Below are 13101 nucleotides of genomic sequence, written 5' to 3'. Positions count from 1 at the left end.
CTTTTTATGGATGCTACCGAGTTCGTCAAGATGTGATGAGTGCCAAAGAACATTGATTCCTTAGGCAAAAGATCGCATGCCTTTGACCCCGGTCATGGCGGATCAACCCTTCAAGAAATGGGGGATTGATTTTGTCGGACCTATTAGCCCCGCTACCAAACATACACAGGCTCACTACATCATCGTGGTGACATGTTACTGCACCAAATGGGTAGAAGCGAGAGCAACATGAAAAGCCGATGCTCGTTCCATCACAAAATTTTTATACGAGCAAGTCATAACTAGGTTTGGATGTCCCTTAGTGATTGTTAGCGATCGCAGTTCACACTTCGTCAATGAAGTCATAACCGTCCTACTAGCAGAATTCCTTGTAGTACACCGCAAATCCACACCATAATACCCCCAGGTCAACGGCCTGGCCGAAATCTCCAACAAGAACTTATGCTTGATTATGACAAGAACGATCGAGACAAGTCGCAATGATTGGGAGCATAAACTAATGGCTGAGTTGTGGGCATATCGCACGGCCTACAAAGTAGCAACAAATTGCACTCCCTTCAGCTTGACTTATGACCTAGAGGCAGTCATGCCTATGGAATTTCTAGTGCCAAGCCTACACATCACAGTCAGGGAAAGGCTTCCAGGGAACGCTTTAGCCGAAAGGCTAGTTGACCTTGAAAAGTTAGACGAGGCGCGAACGAGGTCAGTTCATGGAATGATGGTTGGAAAATTACGGCGTAAGCGGTGGTTTGATAACAATTTAAAATCCAAAGACCTTAACAAGGGGGATTTAGCCCTTTTTTTCAGCGTTCGCAACACAAAGCGGAAGTTGAAGTATTGCAGCCTCGGCCCCTATCGAGTTTCAGAGATCACGCCACAAGGTATAGTTCGCATTGAGACACTTGACGGTATCGAAATGGCGGGCTACATTAACGGTAGTAAACTAAAAAGGTATTACGGACCCCTCACTGCGGAGAGCCTTGTTCTCCATCACCATAAAAAAGAATAGGAAAGGGAGCTTAAGCTCCACAAACTGTAGGCACGGCGTGAGGCCGATGCTCGAAACAAGAAAGCACGGGAAAGGGCCACTCTTAACATCAAGGGCACCTTCACAGCGACCTTTCCCCCATCCACCGCTCTTGTACTTCCAAAAAGCGGCGACATCAAGGTTCAACCCAGCACTTCCACGATGGAGGTGGCTGTCGGCTCATCGCCGACACCAACCTCTCCTTCAAAGCAGGTGAATATTCGGCCAGGTAAACCTTCTTTCCCCCAGCTCCAAACCACGTAGAGATGGATCCGCAAGGATCTACTACCACCAAAGGAGGAATTTGGGTACCCAAACAACCTCGACACCAGAAGCCCAAACCCCTACTTCACGGAAACACATCCGGACGAGCCCGGAAACCACGACGGTCACCCCGTGAGACAGGTGGATCCCGTGCCACGTCTTAGAGGCCTAGGGCTATTACGATGGAAATCCCTATATCTGGATCCCTAAGCTGACCGCATCAAAAGGTCACCATGTGCCTGCACCCTCACATCAACATCATCTTGGGTGTGGCCACCTAAAGATAAGTGGCAGAAAACGACAACGGTGATAGCCCCACAAGAACCTATCACCCCCATAAAGAAACAGTGGCAACCCAAGGCCACATAGCTGCACCAACTCGAAGAGGTAGCCCCACAAGAACCTACCCCCTTGGACACAAAGACCCTCCAATGACAGACACACGAAGAGGTCCATGGGAAAGCCCCACAAGAACCTACCCCCATGGACAAAAAGATAATACATGGAGGTCACATCAAGCAATTCTGGTGAATAGCACCACAAGAACCTATCCCTCAAACCAAAGCAGCAAGAACCTGTGCTTTCGAGATATGCGATGACACACCACAGCCCCACTGAAGAGGTACCAGGACTAGCCCCTCGTGAACCTAGTCCCTGGTACAATGAAGCTTGTGAAAGAGAAACTGAAGAATCTTGAAATGGCCAAAGGCAAGGAAAAGATCCTTTGTTAGATCGTCAAAGTTGGAACACACAATGGACGAGTGCTGGTATAATCCAAATGCAAGAACCAATCCACCACAACCAACTTCACGAACCCTCACACCAAATCATGTTAAATCCAAACATAAATATAGGCCCATCGAGGAGATAACAACCTCTGAGCAACTAGAACCATACCAATTTTCAGATGCAAGGTACAGATCACAAATTTTACCTACTATTTACAAGTGGGTGCTCAACAAGGACCGAATTGCCCCTTGTGGTATAAACACTGAGACAATTGGGGCATACCAATCATCATGTATGATAATCACAATAGTGCAAGTAGCATGCAACCGAGAGGTGCACAACCGGCACCACAGGAAAATACAATAGTGATTTTGGAGATCCCATCTCCAAAAGGAAAAAATCATATGCATTGCATGTTGAGTGTGATTGCTCGACATGTTTGCAAATAGAAGAAGTGAAGGACAAACCATCAAAATTGGAAATACTAACCATCACTCGTGCCATGGGATCTGGGAAAGACCTGGCCACAAAAGAATACATACCTGAAGGAGAATTATGTTGAATGGAAAGATCAAGAACAAGTTTGTACCAGAGTGCTCGAGGAGATCTAGAAATTCCATGGCAACAATAACTATGCACGCACAATACTTCAATCATAGCTGCAAAATGATTGGGGGGTCACGAGTAATCCGAGTAGTTCGGAGGTGGTTTCGGAGCTAGGAAGAACAATGGAACCTATGAAAGACCGGAAAAAAAACAAAACAGAGCTATTTAAAGGACATGGTTTCAGGCGTTGAAGCGGGCTAAGATACACTACAACACAATGCTGCCATACACGCGTTTCATACACGTGATAAATTACGAACGCGTGTATGGTCGCGCCTGTATTTGAATAGACTCGGGCGCGTGTATTTTTGCATTTAAATTCGCGTGTATGTTTACATTTATCAACGCGTGTATAAACGCGTTTATATACACACAGTAATACACGCATCTATACACGGTAATATTCACGGATTAATACTCGCTATTATACACGGATAAATACACGCCACTATACACGGATTAATACACGCATGGCAGAGAAAAACTGAAGAAAAACTGAATTCCTTTACAAAATTAAAAACTATTTTCCTTAAACCATCTCATAGTACATTACAGTATACATCATTACACAATCCCACTACATGCATTTACAACAATGAAATATATTCAAAAATAAATCATGCATATGAGATGATAGAAATGTCATCAATTTAGAACATACAGTGACGGATTGGTTAGGGTTCGATCTCATCTTCAATAAGATCCATCCTTGCCAAACGATCAACATCAATATCCATTTGATCAATTGGTAAGGCTACGATTAAATTTATTCCACTATCGATATTCTGTACTCCATTGATAATGGTATCGATGTCCTGATCATCCTCATCAACATCACCATCATCCTCAATGGTAGGGTCATTCTCATGATCATGAGAAATGGCATGCTCATCCTCATTATCATGATCATCTCTTATTTCTTGATCATCGATCACAACATCTTCAATGGCATGTTCGACATCATCTTCATTGCGGCTTGTTACATCCTCCATATGCTCCATATCAGTAAATGTATTATACATCACTTTGGAACGTGGTGCAATAGGGATGACGTACCACCATTTGATGTCATGCACCATTGGTAGATAGATAACCTACTCAAATACACACAGTACAGTAATTAATTAGCATATCAAAAGTGAAGGGGTACGCGAGCTTAGATATATATGTACATGAAACACATTAGTAAAAAAATGCATACCTGCTCACATTGTTGTGGCAATACGAGCCTATCTTTCTTTATTTGCCAGAACTTTGTAGAGTCAATAGTTACATATCCACTTGCATGGCGTTTTATCGTTGCATCAGGCCCTTTTTCCACCACGTTCATTTGCCATTTGACATCCAAAACATACACAAAGAAGCGATGAAAGTCAAGCCTAAATATGTCTTGGATTATGCCACAATAATCATCCATTTTTCCATTAGCTCCCTCAAAGCTACTAATGACACCGCAATCTTGTGTATTTCTCTTTTCATCAATTCTTTGTGTTCGAAAATGCTTGCCTTCACACCATATAGCATTGAACATAGTGCACTGGACCAAAATAGAAGCAATATTTGTGTAAGCAATGTGAATAAATATTAAAAGCAAATCACTTACAACTAATGCATTACATTAGTTCTATGTACCTTTGACATGCATCCTCGTGCATACTCCCATTCTTCCGCTGTGATATGCAGCCCCTCGTCGCTCTCTGCTCTCTCCATTTCCTCATGCAACCAATCAACATGGATATCATTCGGAAGTGTTGCTAGATGCTTAGGGTACGCCTTCCGAGAGCCATGTTGCCTTCGAAAGAGAGCTCTTTCTGCTTGCCTGTTTGTCTTTGCATCCTCATATCTTGTAACCCATCTGCTCATCACATCACTATTAAGGATACAAGTGAAATTGAGATCATCAATCAATGTTCTGTCAATTACTTTACTCTATCCTTTTCCTTGAGGCACAATAGAGGTCATCCTCAAGTCCTCTTCATTGCTCCATAGTCGTGGCAAAGAGCTGTCCACCTGACCAAGAAATTCTGAAATATATACAAGAGACTCTTGTATCAACCAACCCTCGGCCATGCTTCCTTCAGGCCTTGCACTTTGCCTCACAAAGTCTTTTAAGGTCTTCATGAAGCGCTCTAGGAAAAACATCCAGCGTGCATGCACAGTACCACATAAAGCAATTTCGTCCACTAAATGCACAATGAGATGTAGTTGACTTGTGAGAATGGTTCGCGGAAAAGTCTCCTCTACCAAACAAACCACCTCCACTGCCATAACACGCGCATCATCCAACGTGGCTGGATCAATTGCTTTGGAACTAACATATCTGAAAAATAAATAAATAGTACGTTATACCTCATGCACGTTCATTTTGCAAGGTATAATGAAGGGTGATCTGAGCATGGGTTTTACATACCTCACAAGCTCGCCCATCTTATAAATACATTTTTTCAAACTCTTATTTGCACAATGGTCGACTAGTAGGTAGTATGAACTGTGCACATAAGAGCACATTTATAGTTTATGGCATTACAAAATTTAATTTCAACGTACGTACAAGACTTGAAAAACACTTACTTGAAGCATCTTGTGCCAATCGTGGGACTTCAACCCATATAGTTACTCAACGCCTCTTTTCTTTTAGTGGTTGTAAAGGCTCCCTTCAATGATCTCATGCATCCAGTGGGAGTACGCAAAGTGGTGATGGCCTGCTTTACCTGCTTCTCCTCTTTCTTTGATATAATCCATGGTGCAGGCGGAAGACGAACGTGCCCACCCACCTCTCGTGGCCAAGCTTGACGCATACGTCCTGCGACCCGCAAGTCCTCACGTACGCTAACATTGTCTCGTTTACCAATAATATGTTTCCAAATACCAGATCCCACATTCTTGAAGATGTGCATGGGATCAAGAAGATGGTTGATCTTAAGATGGGTCCAATATGGCAGCCGAAAAAAAATGGAGTACCTACACAAGGGATTGCTCTATGTGACCTTTAATCCAATTAGAGACTACACAAAACAAGATTGAAAAAACATCACTATACCTGTTCATGCCATCTGGAGGAAGAATAGTTGTAGACTCCCAAATACGCTTCCAATCTTTTGCACGAAGTGTTTGTGGAGGAATGTTACTCTTACTAGCAACATATTTAGGATGATCTGAGGGGAGAAATCGATGATGATTATCGAATATAGTCTTACACAAACCGTCAGCATACTCATGTACTAACGAAGGGCCACAAACAGGACATGTATGTTTACCCGATGTTTTCAAACCTGTTAAAATATAAATAAAAGTTAGAATAATAAAGTCAAACCGTCTAATTAATATATATAGCCAATAGTAATAGAGTAGGGAGGTAATTAGAATTCTTACCAGAACAATCGCTGTATCCTGGAAAGTCATGCATTGTCCACATCAACACTGCTTTTAAGTCGAAGTGTCGAGAGGAGGGAGGCCTACTAATGTCCACCACCGCAACACCTCTCCATAGTTCCTCCAACTCATCAATCAGTGGTTCAAGATAAACATCCATATGCTTGACTTTATGTTTCCCTGGAATTAGAAGGGATAACATAAGATGTCCCTTCTTGATCGCCATTGATGGTGGAAGGTTGTAATTCACCAACACAACTGGCCACACGCTGTATGCGGTGCTTTTGAAACCAAATGGATTCACTCCATCCATACCCAGGCCAAGTCTCAAGTTTCTGGGCTCTGTTTTAAAGCTGGGCCACTCATCTTCAATATGCTTCCAAGCAGGTGTGTCTGCGGGAATTCTCCACATGCCATCATCCGATCGATGTGAGGAATGCCATGACATGAGCTCTGCTATGGATTTGCACCTGAACATGTGTTTGATGCGAGGAATTATAGGAAAGTGTCGCAAGACTTTACGAGGTACATCAAAACTCTTCATATGTGTTCTGTACCTTGCTTCACCACAAGTGGGACAATGTAGAGCCTCCTTATGCGTCCCACGAAACAGAATGCAATCATTGACGCATGCATGTATTTTATCATAATCCAGTCCTCCAAGAGATGTCACATAGCGCCTCGCTATGTCTCTTGAGGTGGGTAGCCTATTTTCCTTTGGAAGCATGTTTGATAATAGCCTGCATCCAATATCATCAATTATAATTAGTCTTAAATCCTAAACCTTAAACCACTAATTCAAATTTGTAAGTTAGAATGCTTACTTCAACAATGCGTCAAGACTTGCATTGCTCCATCCATAAACTGTTTGTATATTAAGTAGTTCAAGTGAAGCACGTAAAACTGAGAATGTGCACCCTTCAAACACCGGTGTCGATGAAGCCTTATAAAGATGCTCTTGTTCCATATCATCGTCGTCCATACCTTTGGGATCATCCTTAAAAAGATTCCGCACCATATCATCAAGCACCTCCTCTTCCACAACTTCGTGGGGTGCAGGGCTATTGTCATCCCTTTCCCACTCATCTCTGACAATAGATCCCGAAGCTCCAGCATCATCTCGTCGACGCTTTACGTACTCTCGTCGCGCGTAGGATACCATGTTAGGGTGTGGTACTGCATCCTGCTTCAATTAGAGTTTATATATTACAACTCTATTAATTTAATTTGGATACCATGATTCATTTGAATACCATCAATTTACATCTACTCACCTCTAAACGTGTTTGATTCCATTCTTCATACATGGAGATGTGATTCATGGTAATTCGACGTGCTCGTACAATGCATCCTTGACATCGATTACACATACATTTGATCCGTTGTCCCAACCACACATCGCGATTACGATGACGCATTGTCTCATCTTCCCCAGAACTGCTTGAAGAGGTTGATGACATCCTGTGTACAAATCAGAAAACACAAAATCATAATATGTTTTTAATGAAAGCACAAAAATCGCGTGTATTGACGCGGCTATTTTCTAAAAATTGCGTGTATTAACGCGCGGCTACTTCCTAAAAATCGCGTGTATTAACGCGGGTAATTTCTGCAAAACGCGTGTATAAACGCAGCTAAAATCCATACACGCGAAAATACACGCGTTTATAAACGCGAATATAAACGCGGCGGTATGTTTAAACTAAAAATAGCCCGCCTTCCCCAAATATAGATTTTGAACAAACAAATCAACAGTGTTTGCGTTTTTCGCCTGTTTTCGCCTCTTCCAACAGCAAGGAGGGAGCAGAGAAAGGAGCACACACACGGGAGAAGGAGAGAGCAGAGAAAGGAGCACACACACGGGAGAAGGAGGGAGCAGAGAAGGAGCAGAGAAGACTCACTTTTTCAGAGGTGAGTCACTTTGTCCTATGCCTTGTCAGATTTGTTTATGCTCTTTGCTCTTTGCTCTTTGCGTTTGTCTCCGTCCTTTTGTTTATGCTATTTGCACACGATTGGGTGAATGATCCTGACAGGGGCGACAATGGTCCTTTTATAAGGACATTCTGTCTTTGTCGGGGGTCGGTCTTTTTGAAAAAAAAAATTCGCAGGTCGCGTATAGAAACGCGTGTAAAAGCGCGTGTAATCTGTCTGCAGAGTCTGTTCACGAGGATATACACGCGTTTTTGGACGGGTGTATACACGCGTTTTTTGACGGGTGTATACACGCGTTTCTGCAGAGACTGCGTTTCAGAATTCATGATTTGCAGGCAACACAACTGACTTGAATGTGAGTCAAGAGATAGCCCATGATGTACATGAAGATGTTTGTTGCAGGTTCTTTATGGATATTCCAGGTTCTTCATCCGATCCATTTGCGTACAGCAATTGGCTGATGGAGATGCTGAATACTGCGTATGCTCGCCGGCATAGCAGACGTGACACGTGGGCCATCTTCAGAGCCGAGGGACGTATTACGGATGCGCAGTTTGAGATGGCCATGAGACCATACGGTCGACAGGTACTTGAAAATTCTAAACGAATGGTTTTGGTTTATTGAATTACATATATATATACTTATATACTATATATTACTTGAACAGGCACAAGCTGCTGATGATCCACCCGGCCGCCGCCGCTGCAGAGGGTGGACGTGAGCACTACTCATCAGACATTCCGACCGATGTGAGCTCATCTGAGCATGGAGGGAGCACCGAGTCATCATCTGGGTCTGAGTAGTACTCAGACTTATAGTATCACATTCCATATTGAGGATGTGATTGTATATATTTTTTTGTAAACTCAAGCCATGGGCTACTTCGAGATATGGACTCCCTTGTATACATGTATGAAATTTTGATAGTAATATTGAATTGATTGATCGATAGTATTACATTCATGTCTGTCTTGAATCGTGTATTGACAATGTATGCATTCATGTCGTTCTTGTCTTAATCTCCCTCGTGCATATGTTCTTCGTGGATGGTCTAATGGGATGGTCTAATGCACAAAAAAAAAATCCAGAGAGTGCTATTGGGTGCTAGAATGCTGGAACAGTATTCAGGCACCAAATAGCACTCTCTGGATTTTTTTTTTCACTCTGTTCGCGTGTATAAACGCGTCAAAACTGCTAAAACTCGCGTGTATCTACGCGGATACCCTATAAAATACGCGTGTATTAATGCGTCAAAACTGGTAATTACGCGTGTATAAGCGCATCTAAATTAAAGAAACACGTGTATAGACGCAGGTATAAACGCGTCTGAGACATCTGAACTGAACAGGACGCGGCTATACACCCGTGTATAGGCGCGTCTAAAATAAGAAAAAGCGTGTATAGCCGCATGTATCAACGCGTCTGTAAAAAGAACGCGGCTCCACACCCGTGTATAAGCGCGTCTGAGAGGTGCTATACACGCGCTTTTACACGCATGTCTGTGGCCGCGATGATACACGCGCTGATACACGGGCCCGCTACTTTTTTTCACAAGTCATTTTTAGCGGCTAGGAGCGCGGGTATGAGCCCGATCCCTTGTAGTGATACATATTATGGTGGAACACTTGCTCGCAATGGTACTGGACTTATGGAAAAAGTTGGTGAAGGGATGGGATGAGAATGAAGAGAAGACCGTAAAAGTCTGTTCAGTGGAGCTGAAGGATGTTGATTACAAAGTTTGCAATGCAATGGACTAGGATTAGTTGGCCGATTGTTGGATGGTGGAATATTCAGATGGCTTTAACTAGATCCAGCACTTTTCCAATTGAAAATGGCGGATCATAGAAGGATACAACCTTTGAATATCATCCAAAAACGGCAGATCTCGGTTCAAGGATTGATGTTTTGAATGAATTCCATAGTTTTGTAGATGGAAGAAGGGAACACCCCGTACCCAATGCTACTCGAGCAACTGTGGTTCAGAATGGCAAGAGTAAAGCAGGATTAGAGAGCAATGTCCAAAATTACCATAAGAAGTTGGAAAAAGAAACTAAAGTTGGACATGATACCAAAAGTGGTGCTGCAGGAAGAGGTACATGTTGTGGTAGATCAAGGAATCAATATGGTGTCCAAAATTAATGATGATAGTCTGAAGGTCAATTCCAAAAGGATTTGATGGAAATGTTGGCAGAATTCCATGATTTTTTGCCTGGGAATACACGGATAGGAAGGGGGTGGATCCTAGTATTTGCGTGCACCGCATTTACTTGAAAAAGGATGTTGTCCCGGTAGTACAACACAGGAACAAGATGAACCCCAATTACACCAAGCTAATAAAGCAGAAGATTGACATGCTTTTGAAATTCAGATTCATATACCCGAGCTGAACTATTAAAATAACAGCAATGTGAAAGATGATGCTACTCATCTAATTAGGGAAGTGTTACATGAACTTACTGATACTTTGCTTGATGATAATAACAAAAATACTGCAAGTGTTCAGGTATAAGTAACAAGGCTACTATTTCAGATGTAGTCCCAGGTGTCGGTACAACTCAATGAAAAGTCTTAACATATTTGTTTTTTGTTCCTAAAATAGAACAGAGAGATTTACAAGATTCTATTACTTCTAGCTTCACATATAATTGATGATTCTATAGAGCCTGTTATAGTTGCTGGAAGTCATGAAGGAGAAGCCATAATTTTTAAAACATCAAAACAGTCAGAGTTCAAGTTTGTAGATTATGCTGCGAAAGGGTTGGAAAGAAACTCACCAACACATGAAGAAATTGTTGCAGTTGAGCACGAACAAAAGAATATCTCAAAAATAGAAATTGAAGGACAAAAACTCGTAAATTTCTTGGGTAGTGTTGATGAAAACTTTACTATTTTCAAAAATAAATTATGTTTTTAAACACAAACATTGTTATTATATATTTAATTTTTTGGCAAAGCGGATAGACATTGTAATAAGTTTCATGCAATTTCCTTTTGGAATTTAGGGGACAACTAGCCAAAATCTTGGTATTATACCAAGCTCTTTCTGTTATATTCCAACATGGCCTTGAATGGGTGTGATGTTACATTTGTTCAAGAGTCTACTAAATTACATTAGAATGATTTTGAAAATGTTTTGGTGGCTTCGTGTCTCAAATTCATTCCCACGAATTATAACCACCACGTGTGCCAATGTAAAAGTTGATGTATCCAGAGTGGGTTAAGAATAGTAATTAGTGTTGGAATTAGCAACGAGATATGAAAAGGTATCTTTGGAAAGATGTAAAGTCTTGGTTGTATGTTTTTTTTTTTAAAGCAGGGATTTTGTATTAGAAAAAGAAAAGGGACTGACGATTACATAGCAGATACGGGTTGTGCCCTTTCAAAAAGAACCATACTGATCTAGGGGTTACATGATTACTTGGTTGTATGTTTGTATTCGTTAGTATGAAATATTTACTTTTCATTGCTCTAAATACCAATCAGAGGATGTTTGTCTATGATTGTGTTTTACACTTGTTCCTATGATATTGATTGTCAGAACTGTAATGTCTGTTGCGGTATTATACAATCGATTTTGTTGGATAAATATTGTTTCGAAAAGGAACTATGACTGATATCTTTTCAGCTTATGATGTATTTTATGTTGACCTTATTTCGGAGTCTTGTACCTCGTTAACAATGATGACGTGTTGCTATGATTGCGCGTCCTACCTTGATATGAAATTTGTGGGAGAAGGTCCTAAGCTAAACCCATAGTGCATGAGATAGGTAGATATGTAAATATTCTAGTGACTAGATAATGCCTCTCTTCCAAATGGAGGAACTACTCTCTATAGAAGGCCACATTAGTCACATGTGGCCATGGAGGAGATAGCTAGGTCCTATGGCTGAGGGAGGTAGATTTGTAAGTATTCTAATGTCTAGATAACAGTTTTCTCCTCCAAATGGAAGAACTCGTCTTTATAGAAGGCCACATTAGTCGCATCTAGCCATGGAGGAGATAGCTAGGTCCTATGGATGAGAGAGGTAGATTTATAAGTATTCTAATGTCTAGATAAAAGTCTTTCTCCTCCATTTGAGAAACTACTCTCTCTAGAAGGCCACCTTAGTCGCATGTGGCTATGGAGAAAATATCTAGGTCCTATGGATGTGCATCTACCAAAGGTTGTCTTGAATGACCTGATGAATCTCTTGCTAGAAGGCCACCTTAGTCGCATGTGGAGGCTATGGAGAAAATATCTAGGTCCTATGGATGTGCATCTACCAAAGGTTGTCTTGAATGACCTGATGAATCTCTTGCTAGAACAAGCACAAGAAAGGGGTGTTTAATGAGTGTTGGTATGGTGGTAAATAGCCAATAGAGACACCCTACAATTAAAACCATCAACACAATCATGGATACCAACATTTCTTGTCCCCCTCATCTACATGTTGCATAGATGACGAAATGGCCCTCCAAGGTAGTCTCTACTAATAACCAACATTTACATGTTCAAAAATGTCTGTCTATGTCCAAATATGTAAGGATCTAAAATGTAGGGCTCTCACTGTAAACTCTATTAGGATGATGTCATGTGGTGTACATCTCTTCCCTCAAAAATGTGAGATAGCATCATGACGGGTAGTGTCTCAAAGCTAGTCCACTTATCCTCGCTGAGGTCTCTTCCCTCAGGTCTCACCCTTTGTATAATAGAGGCTTCTTGAGGGAACATGTAATAGCTAGTGCCCCCTTATACAACATATTAATGCATCCCACTAAAATAAAATTAAACGCTAGGGAATATCATATGTCGTAGCTAGTCTTATGAACTATTCCAACTCCTAATATTGGTGCTTATTACAATGTCATTCCTCTTAACGAACACATCTTTATGACCCCATCCAATGCTATATTAAGCTAAACCCTAAAGTATTCCTCTTGATAGAAACCGTGAGTTAGCTACTAGCTTTTCACAAGTGCTAATCCATTATTAAAACATGGAAAGTTTAATTAACCCTCCATTTTATCCAAAACACCCGACTAGTAATCTTAGCTTTTCTTATTTGTGCACGTAATGCATGCTTATTGTTTTTTAACCCAACAAAATTTTATTATTGTTATAATAAAACCATAGGAAAAAAAATGGGATTAATGGCATGCAAATATTGTTCGAATCAATGCATTATGTTT

General features: G+C 41.3%; 1 protein-coding gene across 1 annotated transcript; it reads left to right on the top strand.

Annotated features, from left to right (window-relative positions):
• Positions 1-499: 499 nt before the first annotated feature.
• LOC147628057 (uncharacterized) lies at positions 500-1009 on the top strand. Its single transcript, XM_086814300.1, has one exon. The coding sequence runs from the start codon at positions 500-502 to the stop codon at positions 1007-1009; it is 510 nt and encodes a 169-aa protein (XP_086670426.1).
• The last annotated feature ends 12092 nt before the right edge of the window (positions 1010-13101 follow it).

Source organism: Cibotium barometz, chromosome 20, assembly GCF_041138505.1.
Source record: "Cibotium barometz isolate CiBa-2024 chromosome 20, ASM4113850v1, whole genome shotgun sequence".
Lineage (NCBI taxonomy): Eukaryota > Viridiplantae > Streptophyta > Polypodiopsida > Cyatheales > Cibotiaceae > Cibotium > Cibotium barometz.
The sequence above is the reverse complement of the archived record's forward strand: the minus strand, read 5'-3'. Positions and strand labels throughout refer to the sequence as shown.

Excerpts from the sequence above, each read along its gene's own strand:
- LOC147628057 (XM_086814300.1), top strand. The coding sequence starts at position 500 with ATGGCTGAGTTGTGGGCATATCGCACGGCCTACAAAGTAGCAACAAAT.